A 25,890-nucleotide genomic window follows, 5' to 3' on the forward strand; every position below is an offset into this window, starting at 1 on the left:
CTATCCAATTGGTTGGTATATAGATGTTTATAATGTCCCTTATGATTCTTTTTATATCTGATACTTTACTAGTGGAGACAATGTCTCCACTTTCATTTCTGATTTTATTTATTTGCATATTGTCTCCTTTTTTCTGTATTAGTCTTGATGTTTGTTGACTTTAGTTTGGTAAACACCAACTCAGTTTTGTTAATTTTTCTATAGTTTTCCCATTCTCTATTTGCTTTGTTTCTGTTTTGATCTTTATCATTTCCTTCTTTCTGCTAATTTTTTTTTAGTTCTTTGGGGTATAATGTTATGGTATCATTTTGAGATCTTTCTCTTTTTAAGTGTAGGCATTCATCTCTATACACCTCCCTCTTATCACGGCTTTCATGGTAAAAAGTTGTAATGCTTGCACAGGCCATGAGCGCACAACTAAAGGTTGCAAAACAGAACATCGTCAGACCCCAGCCACCTCCTCGTGCCCTTCCCAGTCACTACCCCAGGAGTAACCACGATCTGACTCCTAACAGTACAGCTCACCTGTATTTTCAACTGTTTTTTAGCTTATATACATGGAATCATATAGCATGACTTATTTTGTATGTAGATTTTGAATTCCACATGTTTGCAAACTTATCTGTATGAGTGTATGTTATTGTGGTTCATTTATTAGAATAGGTGACAGAATTATTAGGTTGGCTGCAGTTTTTGCCACTTGCCTGGGTTAGGAGCCTGAGCTGCTCCTCCCTTCCTGGGCAGATAATTTGGTGCAGCAGCACTCTCTCTGCTCCATGCCCAGACACATCTCCAGAAATGTGTAGCACTCACTCTTCCATATTAGGAGTTGAGCCATCCCTCCCTCCCTATGCTGAGAAGTCAGAACAGCAGCAACGTTCCCCCCTGACCCTCCCTCCTCCCTCCTTCCCCTGTCTCCTCCCCTCCTTCCCCTGTCTCCTCCCCTCCCCCTCTCCTCTTCCTTCCCCCTTCCTCCCCTCCTTTCCCTCCTTCCCCCACCTCCTTACTCTCTCCCTTCCCCTCCCTCTCTTCCCGCTCCCACCCTCCTTCATCTCTCCCCTCCCATTCCCTCCTTCCCTCCCTTCTCCCTCCCTTCTCCTCCCCTTCTTTCCTCCCCTCCCCTCCCCTCCCCTCCCCTCCCCTCCCCTCCCCTCCCCTCCCCTCCCCTCCCCTCTCTCCCTCCCCTGCCTTCCCCTTCCCTTCTGAGTCTCCTTCTGTCACCCAGGCTAGAGTGCAATGGGGCGATCTCGGCTCACTGCAACCTCCACCCACTGGATTCAAAGGATTATCCTGCCTCAGCCTCCTGAATAGTTGGGACTACAGGCGCTTGCCACCACTCACACCAAGCTAATTTTTCTATTTTTAGTAGAGATGGGGTTTCACCACGTTACCCAATCTGGTCTTGAACTCCTGAGCGATCTGCCCGCCTCAACCTCCCAAAGTGCTGGCATTACAGGCTCTCGCTACCGCGCTTGGCTGAAACGGGTGTTTCACTCCTTCTGGTCCTCATCTGTGTATAACCATTACTCAGCTTTTATGAAATTTGCCTCTCTACTGTATGTGGCTGTATTTGTTCTTCTTAATAGTCCAGTTCCTTAGTCCTCTCACCATCTGTTTAATGGTTAACCCATACACTAGTAGCCTGATATTTTTTCTCTCGTTTGTATTCCATTTGACTCTTTTTCAAATACGCCTTTAAACTTCATAGTGTCTTGTTCTTTCCATAAAATGAATGTCTTTTCTTTTAAAATTATATTTATTTAAATGTTTTAAACGTAATTCCAGCATACAAAGCTTTGCATATACTTTCTTGAGATACTTCCTCCTTATTTCCTCCTGTCTTTCATAGTTTTTATTTCGGTTCTCAGTTTGGGAAACATCGCATCAGGGATGCCTCTGGTCATGTTAATTCTTTGTTTATTACATTTTCACCGGGTGAGGTGAACAGCCCACAGAGCTTTAACAGCCTCGTGATCCTGCAGCATCTGCCAGGAGCACTTGCTTCTTAGCTTTTCTTCTCTACATCCTTCTCTTTCTTTTACTTCTGCTCCTATGAAGTGCTCATATTTTCCTTTAACTCTATTCAGCATTTTTTTTTTGCAGCTTCTTGAAGATTTTCAGTTGTGCACATTATAAGGCTTATAACTGTATGTTTTTTTCCTAAAAGTACAAATATCCACAGTGTACCCATGGGTAAAATAGTCACATAGATATTTTGTAGCATAAAAAGGCAGTCATGAAATATTCCAAGTTTCTTCATTTGGAACAGCCAAATGAAGTGTCCAAAGTATACTATAGCAGAATTACTTAGAATTATTTCATTAGAAAGCAGAATTACTTCATTAAAAAAGTGGAACAATCTCAAATGTTTGTCAAAGCATTTAATGGTGCAACCCCAGGCCAGCATGGTTTGTACACTGTCTGAGTGGCAGCCCAGCTGGAAGTGCGATTATAGGACTCCAGCTTACTTCTGGGTAAACATCCTTATATAAAGTTTTAGATAAACACCAATATTCTTTCAACTGGCTCTGCTGGACAAAATGTCTATGAGAAGGTAGGGGGTGACTAGAATAAAGGTGAAATCAGAGGTGTTGAAATGGGACACACGGGGAGAGCAGAAACCTAAAACCTGGGGCATGAACAACTTAGCCCCAGGAGCTGTGGAAAGGCACTAGTAACCTTTTGTCTTTCTGAATCATCCTGGCACAGCCCAGAGTGGAGGTAGGATTAGTCAAACCAGACATTTGGGCAGGGGCTGTGGGTTCATTTTCTTTGGTCCTTGACATCATCCTTCAGAATCCCTATGAGCTATTCCATTCCTCTGTGATGTGGGCGTGGAATCCACCAGGAGTGTGCATTCTCAGTACCCAGCTGTCTGAGGCCACAGTTGTTTCAGGTGATGGAGAACAATTGCCTTTTTTTTCCCCTGAGAATACTTAGTACCCTATGTTTGAGATTAAGCTTGATCTATGGTACATTGAATCTTCTTTCTTTCTTTCTTTCTTTCTTTCTTTCTTTCTTTCTTTCTTTCTTTCTTTCTCTCTCTCTCTCTTTCTCTTTCTCTCTCTCTCTCTCTCTTTCTTTCTTTCTTTCCTTCCTTCCTTCTTTCTCTCTCTCTCTTTTTCTTTCTTTCTTGATGGAGTCTGGCTCTGTTGCCCAGGCTGGAGTGCTGTGGTGTGATCTCAGCTCACTGCAACCTCCCACTCCTGGGTTCAAGCAACTCTCCTGCTTCAGCCTCCCAAGTAGTTGGGATTATAGGCATGCACCACCATGCCTGGCAATTTTTATATTTTAGTAGAGATGGGATTTCACCATGTTGGCCAGGCTGGTCTCAAACTCCTGGCCTCAGGTGATCCACCCGCCTTGGCTTCCCAGTGTTAGGATTACAGGCATGAGATGCTGTGGCCCGCATGAATTCATTTTCTACTTTCTTTTTGAGCTGGGACTCCTTCCTCTTTTCTATCACCTAGAGATGAATCTACATTTGTCAACATTTGGAATGTTGGCATAGAGAGACAACTGAGATGGGGTCTCTCAGGAGCAATTAGAACATTGTACCTCTAAAGAAGCTGGTGGGACAAGGCAGGGCTCACAGTGAGAACCAAAGCTTCAGTCTACATCTTCCAGTCTATTCATGTGTGATGGATGAATCCAGAAAAGGTCCTATATCCCTGGAAGAGATCATTAAGAGAAAACATGTAATCCCAGGACTTTGGGAGGCCGAGGTGAGGGGGTCACCTAAGGTTTCTGTTGGTGGGAGTGTAAGTTAGTTCAATGATTAGGGAAAGTAGTATGGTGATTCCTCAAAGACTGAAAAACAGAAATACCATTAGACTTAGTAATCCCATTGGTGGATATATGCCCAGAGGAATACAAATCATTCTACCATAAAGATACATGCATGTAAATGTTCACTGCAGCACTATTCACAGTGGCAAACACATAAAATCAACTTAAAGGTCCGTCAATGACAGATTGGATAAAGAAAATGTGGTACATATACACCATGGAATGCTATGCAGCCATAAGAAAGAATAAGATCATGTCTTTCACACAAACATGAATGGAGCTGGAGGCTATTGTCCTTAGCAAACTAATACAGGAATAGAAAACCAAGTACCATGTGTTCTCACTTATAAGAGGGAGCTAAATGGTGAGAACACATGGACACAAAAAAAGGGAACAAGAGACACAGGGGTCTAGTTGAGGGTGGAGATTGGGAGGAGGGAGAGGAACAGAAAAAATAACTATTTGGTACTAGGGTTAATACCTGGGTGGTGAGATAATCTGTACAACAAACCCCCATGACTTGCATCTACCTGTGTAACAAATCTTCAACCTATATAACAAACCTTCGCATGTACTTCCAAACCTAAAATAAAAGATAAAAAAGAGAAAAATAAAAAATTAAAAAGAGGGACTACATTAAATGTGATGAGAATGTAGGGGAAATGGAACCCTTGTACACTCTTCATGGGAATGTAAAATGATGCCGCCCCTTTCCAAAACACTTTGGTGGTGGTTTTCTTTTTTAAACATTAAACTCTGAAGTATTCACTTAAGAGAAAATTGTAATATATGTCTATTCAGCACATGAATATTCATGCCAGTTTTATGTGTAATAGACAAAAACTAGAAACAATTCACATGGTCTTCAATTAGTGAATGAATAAACAAACTCTAGATGCAATTTTGCATTCAAAGGCGATGAACTGTTGATACTGGCTACACTGGGACTGGATCTTCTGCTGTGTGATTCTGTTTATATAGAATTCTGGAATGTGAAAATCAATCTATTGACACTAGAAGCAGTGGTTGCTTAGAGATGGGTTGGAAGGAGTGCAAAGGAAGAATCGCAATGAGGGGTAATCATGATAAAATGTCTGGGGGAAATTAATATGTTCATTGTCTTGACTGTGTTGATGATTCCCCAGGTATACACATACATCGAAACTAAATAAATTGAACACTTTAAATATGTGCAGCTTATTGAAAGTTAATGCTACTTTAATAAAGTTGTTTTAAAAAATAAGCTCAAATGAAACCTATAAAATGGAAGATTAAAATTAGGCAAATAATATAATCCAGGCTGGGGAAGAAAGAAATATGATCAACAATCACTTAATACATTCTGACAGTTTTAGAACAAAGAAAATGGCATGGCAATTTTATCGTTTCATCGAACTGAAAAAATACCAACATTTCTCTAAAGTTTAGTAGATATCAGTGCTTTATTGACTGAGAGTGGGAGAGTAAAGAGCTACAGGCTTTTCTGACTTAAATATTCCACATATATTCATTTTGCTGTACTTGCAATACATAAACACATATGAATGATTATACTCTAATATTTTCTGATTACAAAGAAATGCATGACTGTCACAAAACATTCAAAAACATCAAATGTCTAACATGAAATAGAAAATTTGTGAGCAGTTTTAGATCTAAATGAAACACAGTTTCCACTTTGAGGATACTGTTCAAACTCCTTTCCCAAGACTGACCCCGGCTGTGTCACTTATTAACACAGGGTGTCTAAAATTGCCTGAGAAGTAGCAGGTCTTTATTCTCACTCTCACAGCTGTGTTCTCTGTTGAATAGGCTGAACAGGGTGTGGGTGCCCCCGACCCTAATCCTCATTTGATCCACCAACAGGCTCCTTAATATCTTCTGTCCAGGGAAAGGGTGGGCCCATTTTCTTCCTAGGAGCTCTGAGCTTCTCCATCCAGGGCTGGATCCTAGGGACCTGGCAGTGTGGCTGGGATGAGCCAGCCCTCAGCAGGGAAGACAGAGGCCACCTGGGTGGCCAAAGCACAGGTTTGTATCACAGCACAGAGGCTCCTGGAGCCAGGTAAGCTCAGGTCAGCAGAGAATAGACCTGCTGGTTCCACATCTGCTGTTTTGTGATAAATGGCTTCAGACAGAGTGTACAGAGAGGTCACCAGGCTTTTCTGAAGTGGCAGTGGGTGGTCTCCTAGAGATTGAGATCTGGGCCGCTCGCTGTGCCCACCGTGGGCCTGTGAAGGTCACCCACAACAGGCATTACTGGTCTCCTCATTTTGTTGATGTGTACAGGGTCAGAGGCCTCTGGTTTCTTTTCTAGTCAAGCAATCCTTTTGCAATTTTGGCTCATGTCCTTGACAGTGTCCTGAAGAAGAAGCATGTGAGTGAGAGATTTACCAGAACAGCTCTCATGGATGCTCATTCCCAGAAGGTCCCCATGCACCTTTAGGTGAACTCCATTAATCTCTCCTCCTTCCTGGCCCCCTCTGCCTCCCTAAGGAAGTGAGGCTAGGCCCCTCCTGGGTCCCCAAATGCTCTCCAGATGTCAGAATCTCTAAAATCCTCACAACCACTGAGAAACCCTTTCCTGCTCAAGCTCTGTATAAATTACCTGCTCATTTTCCCTTTGCAAAAAAGCAAGATCCTACCTGCTCTATCTTGGCAGCTGTCCATGGAATGGATTTCTCTCTTCCTAGAATTCCCGCATCTGAGCTAGACTCTGATTCCGTGGATAAAATGAAAGTCTGAGTGACTGCCTCCAACTGAACACCTTTGGGGCTCTAGTCCATCCTGGACTCACCAGAGCTGAGGCTGCCATCAAAACTCGGCTCTTCTCTGTTCTCCAGAGTCCAAAATTTATAAGACCCTGGATACCAAAGAGCTCCCGATTCCCTTCCCAGAGGAGACTGTGTTTTTCCATCCACAATCTCTTCTCACCATGGAAGAATCATATCTTACCTAATTTAGCAGTGCTGTTTCTGACTTTGAGCTTAGTTTCCTTGGTATTCTCTTCCTCATTTGTATTGGGCTCTGATCTCAGTGCAAAAGAAAGTTTAGGTGACTCATCTCTTCCTGGGCACTGAGCCCCAAAGTCTATACCTGACCCATATTTGTGGGTCATTCTCTCAATCGAGGCTGTTCAGCCAGTTTGGAGTGTGAATGGGAAGCAGAGTTCCAGGGGATCACTGCCATATTTCTGAAATCCCTCTGATGACTGTAAATCATTTTCCATTTCTAATCTCAAAGTGAAACCCTACCAAACACACAGGTCAGTATCCCTAATTCTATCCCTCCTACCAGCCTCCACAGGAACAGCCAAAGACCTTACCTTGCCTGGGCGTGGCTCTTACTTGAATGAGAAGAGAGCGTCTTTTCTTCTAATGGTCTCTCCTCCTTATTCAAGCCCCTTTCTGTAAAGAAGCTATGGTGGAAAGAAGGTGGGTCAATGGGGCATTGGATGGAGGGGCAGTGGGAGTCTGGTCTTCAGTTCCCCATCGCATGGTGAAGCTCCAGTAAAAGGTGCTCTCTCTTTCTCCCTCTCACATGTCCAGAATCAGGTGCATGTTGTTCTTGTAAACGTACTTTTCAAAGCCCTTAAGCTGGACATGACTCACTCCTATTAGCTGAGGAGATTTCCTCCCTCCTCCAGCCTCAATAAGAAATTTTTCCATCATGAATGTCCTAGAGACCTAGACACAGGTAAGGGGAGAATTGCAAAGCCCTATCATTGTGTTAATAAGCAAGAAATCAAAGCTGGGGGCACAGGAACAGGACCATAAGGAACTTATCCCTATCTGATTTGTGCCCCAATTCCCACCTAGAAGTATTTAAGACCCTGCCCAGATTTCAAGATGCAGAATTAGACAGACTGCATATTGACATGAGTATACATATTTTGCACATGAAGAAAATTATATATAGTGTTAAAATTGTACACATAGATGTTACAATTTCTCAAACACTTGGAAACTTCAAATATCAAATTATAGTCCATTATATTAGATATAGACACATGTGGTAAGATAAAAACGCAGAGAAAAAGTAAACACCAAATAAAATATCCTTTCCTGCCTGGAATGTGGGGGAGATGATTAGATCAAACTTGGCTGCATTTGACTGATTAGATCACATGTAAAGTTAACCCAAGCAACTGAATTCTTCAGGCAGGAAAAAGTTCAGCTGAAGAGGGAAACTTTCCCTCTACCTCACAACATGTGCCAGTGGCCAATAAACATATGAAAAGATCCTAAACATCATTAATCATCAGAGAAATACAAATGAAAACCACAACGAGATACCATCTTACATGAGTCAGAATGGCTATTACTAAAATGTCTAAAAGCAACAGATGTTGGTGAGGCTACAGAGAGAAGGGAACGCTTATACACTGCTGGTGGGAATGTAAATTAGTACCTTTATGGAAAACATTATGGAGAGTTCTCAAAGAACTAAACATAAAACTACCATTAGCTGCAGCAATCCCACTACTAGGTATATAGTATTTATTTCCCTTTTCCAAAGGGAAATAAATCATTATATTAAAAAGATGTCTGCATTCTTACATTTATTGCAGGACTATTCACAATAGTCAAGATACGAAAGCAACCTAAGTGTTCACCAACAGATGAATGTATAAATAATGTGGTATATGTACACAACGGGCTACTATTCAGCTGTTAAAAAAAGATTCTGTCATTTGCAACAAGATGGATGGAACCAGAAGTCATCACCTTATGTAAAATAAGCTGGGCACAAAAAGACAAACTTTGCAGGTTCTCATTTATTTGTGGCAGCTTAAAATCAAAACAATTGAACTCATGGAGGTAGAGAGTATAATGGTGTTTACCAGAGGCTGAGGATGATATGCACCTTCAGCCCATAATCCACTGATGGTTACCAGTGGGTGGAAGAGTGGGGATAATTGATGTATACAAAAAAATAGGAAGGATAAGATAGAGTATTTGCTAGTACAACAGGGTGATTATGGTAAAAATAATGTAATTGTACATTTAAAAATGACTAAAAGAGTATAATTGAATTGTTTATAACACAGGGAAGAATGTTTGAGGTGATGAATCCCCATTTATCCCTATGTGATTATTACACATTGTATGTCTGTAACAAAATATTGCATATACCTAATAGACATATAACACCTACTATGTTACCCCAAAAATTTTACTATGTAAAAATAAAAAATTAAAAGGTGGTACACATATACCACAAAGTACTTAGCCATTAAAAAAAAGAAACCATGTCTTTTGCAGCAACATGGATGAAACTGGAAGTCATTTTCCTTAGTGAAATAACTCAGGAAGTTCAATACATTCAATACTGTTTGATCTTATAAGTAGGAGCTAAACAGTGGGTACTTATTGACTTACAGAGTGAAACAGCAATCACTGGAGTCCACAAAAAAACGAGTCCACGAAAGAAAGGTTGGAGGGTGAGGGGTAAAAAAATGACTGGGCCAAAATTTCACTATTTGGGTGATAGCTTTGCTAAAAGCCCAGACATCACCACCATGCAATGTATGCATGTAAGAAACTGGCATTTGTGGCTGATTGTGGTGAGTAAGTTTTTTGATGTGCAACTAGATTTGGTTTGCCATATTTTATTGAGGATTTTTGCATCAATGTTCATCAGGGATATTGGTATGAAATATTTTTTTTAATTACATCTTTGCCAGTTTTGGTAGGCAGATGATGCTGGCCTCATAAAATAAGTTAGGAAGGAGTTCATTCTTTTCAATTCTTTGGGTTAGTTCCAGAAGAAATGGTACAAACTCCTCTTTGTACCTCTGATAGAATTCAGCTGTAAATCCATCTGTTCTGGGCTTTATTGGGTTGGGAAGCTGTTTATTACTATCTCAATTTCAGAACTTGTTATTGGTCTATTCAGGAATTCAACTGCTACTTGGTTTAGTCTTGGGAGGGTGTATGTGTCCAGGAATTTATCTATTTCTTCTAAATTTTCTAGTTTATTTGTATAGAAGTGTTTACAGTATTCTCTGATGATTGTTTTTATTTATGTGGGTTATTTGTAATATCCTCTTTATCATTTTTATTGTGTCTATTTGATGTTTCTCTCTTTTCTTCTTCATTAGTCTAGCTAGTGGTTTATTTATTTATTTACAAAAAACAGCTCCTGGGTTCATTGATTTTTTTTAGTTTTTCATGTCTCTTTCTCCTTCAGGTCCACTCTCTGATCTTGGTTATTTCTTGTCTTCTGCTAGCTTTGGGTTTGTTTGCTCTTGTTTCTCTAGTTTTTGTTGTGATATTAAGGTGTTGACTTGAGATCTTTCTAGCTTCTTGATGTAAGCATTTGGTGCTATAAATTTCCCTCTGAACACTGTTTTAGCTGTGTCCCAGAGATTTTGGTACATTGTCTCGTTGTTCTCATTGGTTTCAAATAACTTGTTTATTTCTGCCTTAACTTTATTATTTACCAGGAGTAATTCAAGGGCAGGTTGTTCAATTTCCATGTAGCCGTGTGGTTTTGAGCGAGTTTCCTTATCTTGAGTTCTAATTTGATTGTGCTGTGGTCTGAAAGAGTATTTGTTGTGATTTCAGTTATTTTGCATTTGATAAGGAGTGTTTTATTTCCAATTATGTAATCGATTTCAGAGTAAGTACCATGTGCCACTGAGAAGAATGTATATTCTATTGGGGTGGAAAGTTCTGTAGTTGTCTATCAGGTCCAATTGATCCAAAGCTAAGTCCTGAATATTCTTGTTAATTTTGTCTTGATCTAGTATTGACAGTGGGATGTTAAAGTCTCCAACTATTATTGTGTGGGAGTCCACAACTCTTTGTAAGTCTCTAAGAACTTGTTTTACAAATCTGGGTGCTCCTGTATTGAGGGCATATATATTTGGGATAGTTAGCTCTTCTTGTTGAATTGATTCCTTTACGATCATGTAATGTCCTTCTAGTCTTCTTTGGTCTTTGTTGGTTTATGGTCTTTTTAGTCAGAAACTAGGATCATAACCCCTGCTTTTTTCTGCTTTCTATTTGCTTGGTAAATTTTCCTATATCCCTTTATTTTAACCCTATATGTGTCTTTGCAGGTGAGATGGGTCTCTTGAATACTGCACATCGATGGATCTTGATTGCCTCTATCCAGCTTGCCTTTGTGTGTCTTTTAATGGGGGCATTTAGCCCATTTACACTTAAGGTTAATATTGTTAGTGTGAATTTGATCCTGTCAAATGATGTCAGCTGGTTATTTAGCAGACTTATTGATATAGTTGCTTCTTAGTGTCATTGGTTGATGTACTTCAGTGTGTTTTTGCAGTGGCTAGTAACAGTTTTTCCTTTCTATATTTAGTGCTTCCTTCAGGAGCTCTTGCAAGACAGGCCTCGTGGTGACAAATTACCTCAGCATTTGCTTGTCTGAGAAAGATTTGATTTCTCTTTTGCTTATGAAGCTTGGTTTGACTGGATACAAATTCTCAATTGGAAATTCTTTTCTTTAAGAATGTTGAATATTGGCCCCCAATCTCTTACCGTTTGTGGTGTTCTGCTGAGATGTCTGCTGTTAGTCCAGTGGGCTTCCCTTTGTAGGTGACCTGGCCTTTTTCTCTAGCTGCCCTTAACGTTTTTCCTTCATTTAACCTTGGAGAATCTGATGAGTATGTGTCTTGGGACTGATCTTCCAATGGAGTATCTTACTGGGGTTCTCTGGATTTCCTGAATTTAAATATTGTCTGTCTTGTTGAGTTGGGGAAGTTCTCCTGGATGATATCCTAAATTATGTTTTCCAACTTGGTTCCATTCTCTCCGTCTCTTCAAGTACCCCAATCAGTCGTAGGTTTGGTGTTTTTACATAATCCTATTGTTCTTGGGAGGTTTTGTTCATTCCTTTTCATTCTTTTTTCTCTTACCTTATCTTATTTCAACAAGATAGTTTTCAAGCTCTGAAATTCTTCCCTCTGCCTGGTCTATTTGGTTAATGATACTTGTGGTTGCATTGTGACATTCTCATGCTGTGTTTTCCAGTTCCATCAGATCTTTTATGTTCCTCTAAACTGATTGCTCTAGTTAACAGTCCCTTATGCTTTATCATGGTTCTCAGCTTGTTTGCATTGGGTTAGAATGCTTCTTTATCTCAGCGTTCACTATTACCCACCTTCTGAAGCCTACTTCTGTCCGTTCATCCATCTCAGCCTCCCTCCTCTTGCTGGAGAGGTGTTGTAATCATTTGGAGAAGAGGTCCTCTGGCTATTTGAGGTTTTAGAGCTTTTTTGGTGATTCTTTCTCATCTTCATGAGTTTATCTACCTTTGATCTTTGAGGGGGCTGACCTTTGGATAGGGTTTTTGTGGTGATATTTTTGTTGATGCTATTGTTGTTGTTGCTTTCTGTCTGTTTTTCTTTTAACAGTCAGGGCCTTCTTCCATAGGGCTGCTGTGGTTTGCTGGGGTTCCATTCCAGACACTATTTGCCTGAATTCCTCCCCACCCAGAGGTGTCACTAGTGGAGGGTGCAGAATAGCAAAGATAGCTTCCTGCTCCTTCCTCTGAAATTTCTGCCCCAGAGGAGCACTGAACTGGTGCCAGCAGGAACTCTCCTGTATAAGGTGTCTGGTGATCCCTTTGGGGGATCTCACTCAGTCAGGAGGCATGGAATCCGGGACTCACTTAACAAAGCATTCTGGCTGCCCATTTGCAGAGGGGATGAGCTGCACTGGGGGAATCCTACTCATCTGGAGTGCCCGAATTCCTCACAACAAGCAGGGGAAAAACTGCTGATCCACAGAGACTGTGGCTGCCCCTTCCCTAAGAAGTTCAATCCCAGGGGGATTGGAGGTCTCTCCCTAAACCCCTGGCTGGAGTTGCTAAAATTCCTTTAGGGAGGCCCCCCATGCCACCCCCTGAGGAGCGTTGGGTCAGGGTCCAGTCTGAAGAGGCAGTCCAGCCACAATCTGCCACAGCTGCTGTGCTGCACTGTGGGGAATTCCTTCTGGGTCCAAACGTTCCAGTCTCCTTGGCACTGGCAGAAGAAAAATGGCAGGCCAGAACTGCAGTGATGGCTGTCGCCCCTCCCCCTGGGAGCTGTTATCTTAGGCATGAGGCAGCTGCAGTGATCATGGCCACCCCTCTTCCTGGGAACTTGGTAGTCTTAGGCAGTCTTCAGCCAAGTGGCTGCTAAAAGTCGGTATAGCTCTGTGCTTGGGACTCCAAGCCCTGGTGGTGTGGGCTCATGAGGAGGACCTTTTGATCTATAGGTTTCACAGATCCATGGAAAAAGCAATGGTTTCCCAGGCAGGGTAGCAGAATAACTCACCGCCTCCCTTGGATGCGGTTGGCTGCTCCCCTTGCCCTGTGTGGTTCCCAGGTGGGCCATCGCATCACCCTACTATTCCTCACTCCCCATGGGAAATGCCCCTGCCCAGTCAGTACCATTGAGAGAACCTGGATACCTCAGTTGCTGGTGCAGGATTCACTAGCTGTTTTTATCCTTCTCATTGGGAGCCTTCAACTGCAGCTGTTTTTAGCCGCCTATCTTGGCCCCTACCTCCCAGGGATAAATTTAACAAAAGAAGTGCAAGAACTTTACACTGGAAGTGTATTCTTAGGAGGAATATTAAATTTTTATAAACTTGCATTAGACAATGATATTTTAGATTTTACACCAAAGGATAATCAAAAAGAGAAAACTAGAGTTTACCAAATTTAAAATGTTTTTTTTTTCAAACACCATGAAAATATAAAAATGGAAGTCACTGAATGAGAGAAATCATCATTGCTAACACTTCGATATGGGACTTTTCGTCTCCAGAATTGAGTTCATTTTTGTTTCTAAAGCCACCCAGCAGCATGTGTTAATCTGGTAATGTGGTATGGCAGCCCCAGCAAACTTGATAGTCTTTTAGAAAAAACATAGGATTCCCCTATAGTGTGGCTGGGATGACCACAGAACTGAATCACAACAATCTGCATCAGCACAGAAAGGATGCACCACTGTGGGAAACAGCCTTGCTTATGGAATATTACGAAGGCAAGTGAGGGCTGTTTCTGACCTGGCAGGGTTATGATGATATGTTTTATAAGACTAAAAGTTACAAACAAATGACAGAAGAGCCTAAACCCCTCCTTTTCCTCTAGAAATCACCCAGTTTAGAGTAATGGTGGGAGGTCTGGAAGAGCAGTGGAACTGACTGCTACATAGAATACTTGGGGCAAGTTAAAACAATAAACAGTGAAAACATGCAAAGATACTCATGGCCTATTGTAAAGTAAAAACAATGAAAAAGTGTTTTCTCTGATATTTTTATAAGTATGTGGACAGGGACTTTGCACCTAGCCAAGTTAGGTGCACTGGGGACTAATGGAGGCCAGATTCCTTTGGGAATGGGATTATCGGCCACTAAATTGGCAAAAATATAGGACAGAGCCCAGGGGAGTCTCTGTACTCAGGTTTGGGCCCTGGGCCCACCATGGTCATCTCAGGTCCTTGTCTGTGTTGACCCTTCTGTGCTCACTCTCATGCTTGCCCAGCAGTGACCCATGGTTGATAATGTGTTGCTACTGTCTTTTGTCCAAGGAGATAAGAGTTAGACCTATCAAACAGCTCTTCACTGATCTCCTGCATGGAATTTTGCAAATAGAGTATTCAGCAAATTCATTGAGAGGTTTTAGTGGCCTGCTTGGCTGTTCCCACAAGGAAATACTCTGATTAAAGTTCTACATTCTAGATCAGAAACAGAGGAGCATCTCCATGAACTTCCAGCCAGGGCAAAAACCACATGACAGCTTGAGGTTTCAGAATCAAATCTGAGTAAACAAGCTTAATCCCCAACACTCATCTTCCTATCCTGCCAGTCATGACCTGGGGTATGAATGCAGTAGTTCCAGCACCTAACAACCTGCTCCTTCCCAGGAAGAGCCTCACCTCACCTTCTGCTCCTCACCCCTACACACATATATGGTGATGAGGAGAGGGGATGAGGTTGTCCAGATGGGATCTGAAGGACTGGCATGGAAAGGGCTACCCTGTGGTTACTTTGGGGTACCTCTTGCCAAATGGCCTGAAGCATGGACTTGAGAGATTGAGAGCTGAGCCAAATTCTGCATCTTTAGAAAAGGCTCTCACTGTAGCAAGAGCTTTGAAAAGTTGGGATACAGCAGAACATCTTGCTCTCTTGACAGTCTCTGGCTAACTAAGCTTGATAGGAGACTGTCTTCAGAAATCTGAGTGCCTGGTTATCAAAGTTCTAAGTTATGTTGGGGTCTTTCACCAAGGAAGTGAGGCCACTTCTTCAAGTTTTCATCATTCTCTTACTAAGACCTACCCAAAGGCTTCTCTGGGATGCTGACTGCTCATCTTGCTTCCCCATGTTATTTTATTACCTGTACACCATTATGCAAACACAGACTCCTCTCCCCCAGCCTCTGAGAAGACTCAGTGAAGCCTGGACTATAGGTTGAGGAGAGCTAGGTCAGAACCTCCTTTTAATAAATTTACCAGTTACGTCATCCTAGATATGTCATTGTGCTTCTCAGAGGATCCACACTCTCCCTACCTGTGCAATGGAGATCATGATAGTTACCCAGTTCTACAAGAACTCATCAGGAGTTACCTAATTCTAAGGGAACTCATCAGGGGTATGTGAGTTAATGCAAGGGGTCATGAGTTGGAATCACATGTAGCTAATGTATAAACACAGAGATGGAAAAATTACATGTGGTGGGACAATTCAAACATGCCTGGGGTTTATCAGTTGCACGTTGGGAAAGTTGCTACTTAGTAGCCCCTACCATGTGTTAGGGATTATTCTAAGGCATTTACATGTGGACTTAATTCCTGAAATGTATAATACAGAAGTTCATGAAAAATGACAAACCGACTTATTTACAATTGTTAGGTAACATTAAAACCATCACAGAAATAAAATGTTTTGGTATACAGTAACTAAATGAACATACACATTCTAAACACCTTGGTTAAAGTTGGACTAATTAGATAGAGACAAATGGGTAGCATTTTTCACCAGTAAAGAGAAGACACACATTATATTCCAGTACCAGAGGTGAAAAAAATAAATGGTGAAGTGTAGGCCTAACAATGTCATGAATTTTATTAGAGCAGAAATTCAATAGGTCCCCATTTTCTAGGCAACTAAAATGACACTAGAAATTATAAATTGCAACCAAGTACTATCTAGCCGCACACATTTCCCTTGTCTCTTTTAATTAATTTATAGAATAAGCAGAAAATCCAGATTTTTTTGTAAATTCAGGAACATGCTAAAAAGGAAGCAGTGATTAAAGCCAAAAGACTTAAATTCAGGTAAACAATTTAATCAATATTAATGTTATAGAAAACAGTAATTGTAGCTGTATCTGTATCAGTTCTGTTCATTGGTGTGAAGTATGTATTTTCAGAAGTGTGCAAAAAAATGTTTAAGTTATCAAAAAAACTACTGTTTATAAATTCCTATTACCACATGGCGTATTTGAGAGGAATGTTCTGAATGAAGAAACAGGGTATCTCATAAGATGCCGCTGTATGCGGCACAATGTCTATTGAAATATTTTACTCATGTACACTGTGGATATTTGTGCTTTTATAAATAAAAATAAAATTTTTTTTTAACATAAAAATGCTATATATTATTAAATATTTTAAGATAAATAACTAAAAAATCCTCGAGAAGTTACAAGAACCTTTAAGTTGCCGAATGGAGTTAAAGGGAAGTGTAAGAACTCGACAGGAGCAGAAATAAATAAACAGAATGACCCAGAGTCAAACTAAGAAAAAAATGCTCCCTTCAGATACTGGCTGAGCACAAGGACATCAAATCTATGTGTGTTCATCTTGCTCCCGGGGAAAATGGAAGAAACACTGGAAATAATGACTATATACACCCCAAATATGGTATCTTCCAAAAGTGAGAACCAAAGGAAAAACTGAGTGACATAAAAAGGAAGAAATGTCGGAAGAAAAAATATGCAACAGCTTTGCACACTGGAATTATATTTAAAATGTTTAAATGAATACAACGAAAAGTAGAAAATCAACATTTATTTTTGTGGAAAGAACAAGAAACTAAAGTTTAAAAGCCACATTTGTACAACAGCCCAATAGAATGTGAATAATACAAAATGAAGTTATTAGACAATGTACAGGTTCACCACTAAACTCAACAGGGATGATAAGAGGACTAGTGAACTAGAATACCGAGCAGAATAAATACAGCCAAATACAGAAGAAATAAAATTTCATAAAATATCATGTTAATATTAATTGAATAAAGACTAGAATGAGGAGTAAAACATGCCTAATTGTTGCACTAGAACAATGGCCACAGCAAGTAAGGCCAGTCAGAGCCACGTATTGGGTAAACAGAATCTTTCCCTCATTGGGAGTAGCTAAAAGCACACATTTCAAAGGTCATGGATAGAGAGAGGAATGAATTGTTCCCATTCCTGCAATCAGTATCATTATGTCTCTTCTTGTATAACTGTTCCAAGTCAAGTAACCAGTCTATTAAGAGGCTTGGATGGGACTCAGGGTCAACTCTGCCTGACTCCAAACCTATGAACTCCGTGGGCCCTTGAGGTTCTGGAGAGTGCCACTTCTGTGACAGAAGCAGGATTCCTTACACATTCTCATCCATCTATTGCTCTTCACTACTGATAATAATCTCCTTTGAACAATGCTTCTGAAGCAACTTGGAAAGTCTTCAAATAATCTGAGAAAGTGTCTGAGAACTGAGCTTAGGACATCAAGGCCCAACAGTATTCATTTTTCATCATCAGAGAAATTGGAAAACACACAAGAACACACTCCACATCTTTGCAAATTCTCACATTTGCAAATTCTTTTCATTTTGGTATTTTCAGATTATTTATGCTTTCAACAAAGATTAAACCAAATTACTGTGCCTGAAATAACTTCTTACTCTAAAAGCAAGTGATATAAAACAGTTGGGTAGACAAATATTTCTTCCTGCTGCCATTTCCAAGACTCCAAACACAGGAGTGGTCATAGGGCAAATATCTGCAGCACACATGGAAATCACACACAACTAATGCATCCCTCACCCTGAAACAGTGGGTCTCACCCCTAACTCCACATTATCGAGTCACATGTAGGGGTTTTACAATTCCCAAAACCCAAATTGCAACAGACCAATAAAATCAAAATCCCTGGTGTAGGGCCCAGACATCCGTATTATTTAAAGTTCTCCAGGGGATTACACAGTGTAGCCAAGCCCCCAAACTACTGCTTTAAGCCAAATGTTTTTGGTGTACTAGTTGCAAATGGTCTCTTGAATGAATATAAAATGTTTACCCCTGAGTTGCAGCCTTTCAGTCATACCTGTATTAAATCTACTCATCTTTCACAGGAACTGACCTTTGCTACTCCTTTTGTTGCTGATCAACATGCTCCACATGTACCGAGTGCAGACTGTGCCCAGGGTCCTGTGCTAGGTGTCCTGGCCTTCAGAGCGTCACTGTGGGGAAAAGACTTTGCTGCGAAAAGTTTCATCTCAAAAAATCAAAACCATGCCACTTACCAAATTAAGGCAAAAATGGAAAGACCCAAGAGGTGTCCAAAAGATCAGGACGTTGATACTTTAGAATATTCAAACCCATCTGATAATGCCACGAGAGATCCTATTCCACTTTATGACAAAAGAAAACACTAACAATATTCTGAGAGAGTTAGGATTGTTGTGCAAATATGTAATATTTAACTTTGTATTGCTATACAACATGCATACAGAAACATTCATGTGAAGTTTTATAGATTATAACAGAGGACTTTACATAACTGAGGAGTGGAACTAGCTTTACTCTTGCCCAGAAAGTAACTTTCTCCCTTCCTCCCTGTCCAAAGGTAAACAAGATCCTGAGAAAACACTGTAAATGAATACTGCACATGTACAAGTGCTATGAAACACATAAAAACAAAATAGTATATAGACCTGTCACCCAGATTCAACTACTAATCATGTATCACTTCTGCTTCATCTGTATGTCAGCCCTTTCCCTACCCCCACCCACTTAACTTTTTAAAGATATTTTTTGTGAAGATGTACATACTTTACAAGGCATAAACCTTAACTGGAACTTTTAGACAAATAAATAGACCCGTATAAACTTCACCCCTTTTCAAAGCAATACAAATACAGTGTTATAATTTGTTTCAAATAGTCATAAGTCTAAGAAATTAAGAAAAAAGGTACTAGTAAATATTGGACAATAGACACTTAGAATATGAAAATATACTTCTTGTTTTTTTGATACAGAGTTCCACTCTTGTCGCCCAGGCTGGAGTGCAATGGCACAATCTCGGCTCATGGTAACCTCCACCTCCCAGGTTCAAGCGATTCTTCTTCCTCAGTCTCCCAAGTAGCTGGAATTACAGGTGCCTGCCACCACGCCTACCTAATTTTTGCATTTTCAGTAGAGATGGGGTTTTACCATGTTGGCCGGGCTAGTCTCGAACTCCTTGACCTCAGGTGATTCACCCACCTCGGCCTCCTGCAGTGCTGGGATTACAGGCATGCACCATCGTGCCTGGCCCAAATATACTCTTTAGTGTTTAAGTGTTTCCTGAAATGTTTGAATCCCTCAGGGAATGCTGCCTACAGTAATTATTACTGGTATGTTTTGGTGTTATTTCGCATTATCCAATTACATTGATTTGTATTTTGAATATTGCAAGATATCCTTCCTTCTTTCCTTATTAATTTAATTGCTTTTATGTCAGTAGAGATGTGTGAATATTACTTTATTCTCTGGGCTATAATCCAAAGTTATCATTATTTATTGCCCATACTGTTGCAGCTTGGACCACTGGGAGGTCTTTCAGGTTGGTACCCTTTGACAAGTCCCCATCAATTGCATTAAGCACTTTTTGATTTGTGGCTTTACAAGATACTCTAGCTCAAATTGTATTTTCCAACTTGAGCCTAGAATTATCCATTTTTACATGTAGCCTTGGTTCCTTTTAATGAATGGTGTTTAGAAACCAAGACTGTAGGCCTAGGTGTATTCATTGATACTAGATGTCACTGCTTCTTGGCCCTCAAGAGTTTGGAACTCTATCTCTGAATCATCTGCCTGTCTATCTGTTTGTCTGTCTGTCTATCCATCCATCCATCCAGATATATTAGACATGGGTTCATATTGATATTTCTAACTTTAGGCTAGAATCACAAGATTCATTCTAGCATTCACCCTTTAACTTTTGTGAATTACACTGAGAAACAGCCTACATATATTACATAATAACATATAAAATAGTTTCAGAATTGCTAATTCATATCCTTGTGGGAAAATAAAATATTACTCAGAATACAATGTTTGTGTAGTCTTACAGCGTTCAATCAAAATAGCATTTTTCAAAGTGACTTAGATCCAGACTTTTTTTTTTTTTTTTGAGACGGAGTTTCACTCTTGTTACCCAGGCTGGAGTGCAATGGCGCGATCTCAGCTCACCGCAACCTCCGCCCCCTGGGTTCAGGCAATTCTCCTGCCTCAGCCTCCTGAGTAGCTGGGATTACAGTCACGCACCACCATGCCCAGCTAATTTTTTGTAATTTTTAGTAGAGACGGGGTTTCACCATGTTGACCAGGATGGTCTCCATCTGTTGACCTCGTGATCTACCCGCCTCGGCCTCCCAAAGTGCTGGGATTACAAGCTTGAGCCACCGAGATCCAGACTTTTTAATCCCCATCCTCTTCAGTAGGTCTATGTGAATCGGTAGATGACAGATAATTTGTTTTTAGACAGAGTCTTACTCTGTCGCCCAGGCTGGAGTACAGTGGTATAAACTTGGCACACTACAACCTTCATCTCCTGGGTTCAAGCAACTCTCCTGCCTAAGTCTCCCAAATACCTGGGATTACAGGTGTATACCACCACACCCAGTTAAATTTTTGTATTTTTAGTAGAGATAACTTATCACTATGTTGGCCAGATTGGTCTCAAACTCCTGACCTCAAATGATCCTCCCACCTCAGCTTCCAAAGTGCTGGGATTACAGGTGTGAGCCACCATGCCCGGCCAAATGACAGATAATCTGTAATACAATGAGATTCATTTGTTACTGTGTGCATTACATATGTATTTCCCCAGCATCCTGGTTAATTTTTTAAAATTTGCATTGAGTAAAATTTACTCTGTGGTGTACAGTTCACTGGGTTTTGACAATTTGTAGCCACATCCCTACTTCCACAGGACCACACTAAACTGTTGAATCATCCTCCAAATTTTTTCTTGCCGCCCCTTTGTAATCAATGCCTGTCCTCCTCCCATTCTTTGGCAACCACTAATCATTTTTCCACTCCTTTAATCTTTTATGCAATGTCATAAAATAGAATCATACAATATATAGCCTTGTTAATCCAATAGCCCCAATTTAGAGAAATGTATTTAAGATTCATACATGCAGTAGTGGAGATAGACAGTTTGTTTCTTTTTGTTAATAACACAATCTTTTGTATAGACATATCACAGTTTATTATCCATTTACCTACTAAGGGACATAAGATTTATTTCTAGCTTTTTGCAAATATGAATATAGTGGCAACGAGTATCCACAACCAGGTTTTAATCACTAGTTTTCAGTTTTGTATAATAAATGCCTAGGGTTGGGACATCTGGTTCAAATAATATATGAGTAACTTTACAAAAAATGGTTAAACTACTTTCCAAAGTTACTATGTCATTTTGCGTTCTGAATTTGACTTGCTCCAAATCCTAACCAGTGCTTGGTATTCACATTTTAAAAAATTATTTTTACCATTCTCATAGGTGTGTGATATCCTACTGTGGCTTGGTTTCATTTTTTAAAGAATTCTGCTGAGTACAGAATCTTGTGTTGATACTAGGTTTTCCTATCTGAACTTAAAAAACGTGATTCCATTGTCATTTGCAACCATTACTTTTTATGACTTATTATACTACACTTACTTTGTTTTTCCTTTTATGTAATTTCTTGCTTTGAACTGGCTGTTTTCAAGATTTTATAGCTTTGACACTACTTTTACTTCAACTAAATGGTAAGAATTTTGTATTGTAATTAAAGAGATCACTGTAGAGTTACTTATGTTCTCAGATTAATTTCTAAGCACCATTAAAACTTTTTTATTTTTTTTTTGAGATGGCATGATCTCAGCTCATTGCAACTTCTGCCTCCCAAATTCAAGCGATTCTACTGCCTCAGACTCCCAGGTAGCTGGGATTACAGACAGGTGCCACCACACCTGGCTAATTTTTATATTTTTAGTAGAGACGGGGTTTCACCATGTTGGCTAGGTCTCAAACTCCCAACCTCAGGTGATTCACCAATCTCAGCCTCCCAAAATGCTGGGATTACTGGCATGAGCTGCCATGTGTGGCCAGCACCATTAAATTTTATGAAAACATTCTTAAAAATCCAAGAGTACATATAAGCAACATTTTATAAGCTTTGAAATAAGAAAATCATATAATTATTCTTACATGAATCATAGGCAAGAAAAAAGGATCTGTATGGGATAGACTTTGAACCCAGAAGATATCAGATTTATGAGAGAAAAATTCAGTGTACTATAGAGAAATTATTTTGCTTTGAGAATGTGTAAAGTTTCTAGTTTGGTAGTAAATCAATAGTTCTCAAATTTCCTGTTGTGATCCGTGATTTTCTTTTCCATTTGAAGATAGGTACACACACATGCATTTCTGCTGGTATAGTTCTCTTACACCTTTTTCTTTCTATCTTGATATATCTGTATATTCCATTTAATGTACATTAAAGCCAAGAAAAATCTGTAAGTGTTCAATTGGATTGAAAAAGGGCATGTATAAAGAAAACTATTGAATATAATTTTAAAAATAGTGATTCAAGATTTTAACTGTATGGCTTTTAAGTATACTCCCATATAATCTTTATTGTAACTGCTTTAGTACACTAGTAGCTACAAAAAGCAGGAAAGAATACAATATAGTAACTATGAGAATATTATCAACATTAAAGTCCTCTTGAAAATTGATATAAAGTATATTTACAATCTTTCAGATACAAGTTTTCACTTTTCTCTCATATCTGTGAAGACATTTTTATTTTTAACACATCAAATAATATTCAAGATTACTACTTCATTGTATTATAATGGTATGCCAGTATTTTAAATAACTGATCACTTTTTTCTATTTAAGGGGCAACTGATGTAATTAATAAATTCAGACTATTCCTTTTTTACTTTAGCATAGAATAATAATGCCCTAAATACGTAGTATATGCTTACATGCATTACTGTTTCATAATTTAAACACAAAGAGCATCTTTGAGATTTTCTTCATGCATTTTATATTTGCATTAAACTTCCATGAAAATAAATTGATATTAATGATACTCATCTACCCTACAACGACCTCTCACAGCTCTGATGCAGAAAAAATAGACTATATGTTTTTATATAAACTAGGCATTAAGGTATAACAACTAATTTAAGAAACAAAATAAATAACTGCTTTGGCTTTAGAGTAATTCTCCATAATAAATACTCTTGTTATTTAATTTAAAGTCTGAGGATCTGTGCTTTAGTCCTTTTTTGGGTAAGTCTTGACACATTCAGACTTGAGTGTTGATTAAATACTTCCTCCCATTTAATCAATCTATAAGGTCTGTTTTCCTATAAACTCTATGGCAATTTTTAAGTTCTAATTTTGGATAAAACTCTTTCCACATTTACTACAACTATAGAGATTGCCTAGTATGAATTTTTTCATGTCGAGTAAGGGTTGAGGAGTGAGAGAAAGATCTGTTACATGCTTTGCATTTGTAAAATTTTACTCCAGTATGAATTCTATGATGTTTAGTTAGGTATGAACTACAGTTAAAGGCTTTGCCACATTCTTTACATATGTAGGGTTTCTCTCCAGTATGAATTTCTTGATGTCGAGTAAGGCGTGAACTGCAACTAAAGGCTTTGCCACATTCTTTGCATTTATATGGTTTTTCTCCAGTATGAATTCTCTGGTGGACAATAAGACTTGAGGAACGGGAAAAAGATTTGCTACATGATTTACATGTGTAAAGTTTTTCTCCGGTATGAATTCTCTGATGTTTAGTTAGGTACGACCTACAGTTAAAGGCTTTGCTGCATTCTTTACATTTGTAGGGTTTCTCTCCAGTATGAATTCTCTCATGTTGAGTAAGGACTGAAGACAGTCTAAATGATTTACCACATTCTTTACATTTGTAAGGTTTCTCTCCAGTATGAATTCTCTGATGCACAAGAAGATTTGAAGAATGAGTAAAACATTTGCTACATGCTTTGCATTTGTAAAGTTTTTCTCCAGTGTGGATTCGCTGATGGCTATTAAAATATGAACTAGAATTGAAGGCTTTGCCACATTCTTTACATTTGTAGGGTTTCTCTCCAGTATGAATTCTTTGATGTTGAGTAAGGTGTGAAATATAGTTAAAAACCTTGTTACATTCTCTACATCTGTAAGGTTTCTCTTCATTATGGATTATCTTATGTTTTCTTAGACTTGACAATTTACTAAGGTTTTTCTCACCATTATTACGTCTGTGTGACTTTTCTCCAATATGAGTTCTCTGGGGCTGAGTATTTGATGACTGGATAAAAGTTTCTACACATTTTTTACATTTGGCAGACTTCTCTTGAATATGGATACTCTGATGGATATGGTTGGTACATTCATGAAAGACTTTCTCACATTTTTTACATTTGTAATGGTTCTGTAGAAAATGAGTTTTTTGATGTCTTCTAGGGCTTATGCCTTGGCTTAATGTTGTATCAGACTTATTGTACTGATTTTTCTCTGCAAGACAAATATCCTGGTAATTATTTAGGGTACAGTCCTGTTTAAAGGCTGTCAAAGGTTTATCATATGTGTGAAATTTTCCCAAATTATCTATGCCCTGCTATTGACTAAGCAATCATGAATAAATGAAGACCTTTCTATATTGATCACAGGCAGAACAAGGTGTTATTTGCAATTTGTTGAAACAAACTTTTAACAAAGGACCCATCAAATTGATCATATTTAGAAATCACCTCTTCAGTTTGAAATCTCTCCTTTTCAGAAATATTTGACTGAATATTTACTCCAGTTCTATATTTTAATTGATTTACATGATTATTTGAAACATGAACTAAGTCACTATTCGGATTTTCCATATTTCCTTTCAAAGTTATGTTTCAAAAATTGATGTTGACATTTAGTTACAGAAATACATGGTTTAGAGAAGGCAACTGACACAGCTTGAGTTTTTTCATGTTTTTCACCTCTTGTACACTGATGCTTTTGTTATAGGTAGTTGTCCTACATTTTGTATGTCCATTATAACAGCCGTTGTGAACTTTACACTTACCGTCACTTTCACACTCTTTCCTTAAGTGTAAATTCTGAAGTCCACAGCTCCCATATCCATCCAATATAACTTTTTGGAATGAGGCTTCTATCTGCTTCTTTCTCAAGAGGGCTTGAGTATCATGAGAAAATATATCTGAAAGATAACAAAAGTCTTGAAAATTCCAATTACTACATTCAGGTGAAAATAATTTATAAATCTAATACATAAAATTACAACAAGTTGAGAACACCATGATAGCTGAGTCAAAAACTTGAGGCCCCTTTGTTTTCTCAATTGATATATGTACTTATATATAATAGGGTGACTAAAGCCAGTTGAGTTTGCAGTGCCTAGGTGAACACAAAGCCAAGAATGGTTGCATCCAGAAGGAAGACAGTTTGTTGTATTCGTGCACCACAGCACAGTGTAGTTACACAAAAACTTTTCACATTGTGTTTCACCCTCAGGAAAGAAAAAAAAAAAGGAGTGAAACATATGTCCAAACTTCTGGGTTACTCTGGGGCTATCTAAGGACTGGTCATTGCCTCCTTTAATATGTGATGCTGAAGAAAATGGTGATATATTTGAAATGACATGTCAGGTCAACTGAGAACAAAGATGAATGCTTGTTACAACAACAGAGAGACATTAGTGCCTATGACAGTCATCAAAGGGAGAGATTAAAGGCTCCTAAGAGAGAAAAAAGCAAATCTTTTACATAGGAAAATACACACAGTAGTCCAGAGAAGACACATCCTGACAGTTTGAAGAATTACCC

General features: G+C 39.1%; 1 protein-coding gene across 23 annotated transcripts in view; it reads right to left on the bottom strand.

Annotated features, from left to right (window-relative positions):
- Positions 1-5,212: 5,212 nt before the first annotated feature.
- Positions 5,213-25,890, bottom strand: part of KRABD5 (KRAB domain containing 5) — a 63,265-nt gene continuing 42,587 nt past the window's right edge. For 6 of the 23 annotated variants that reach the window (XR_013524789.1, XR_013524790.1, XR_013524787.1 and 3 more), the window contains 3 exons: positions 25,131-25,265; positions 7,112-7,204; positions 5,213-6,148 (listed from right to left, as the gene is read on the bottom strand). Coding sequence is in view for 14 of the 23 variants with exons in the window: in XM_078345186.1 (XP_078201312.1) it covers positions 23,484-24,577; positions 25,131-25,265 (1,229 nt within the window). In the remaining 9 variants the exon portion in view is untranslated. Of the gene's footprint in view, positions 6,149-7,111; positions 7,205-16,795; positions 24,578-24,840; positions 25,266-25,890 lie in introns of those variants that run through there. The other 17 variants (XM_078345186.1, XM_078345187.1, XM_035267498.3 and 14 more) reach the window with 6 other exon arrangements.

This window comes from Callithrix jacchus, chromosome 12 (genome assembly GCF_049354715.1).
Source record: "Callithrix jacchus isolate 240 chromosome 12, calJac240_pri, whole genome shotgun sequence".
In the NCBI taxonomy this organism is placed as follows: Eukaryota; Metazoa; Chordata; class Mammalia; order Primates; family Cebidae; genus Callithrix; species Callithrix jacchus.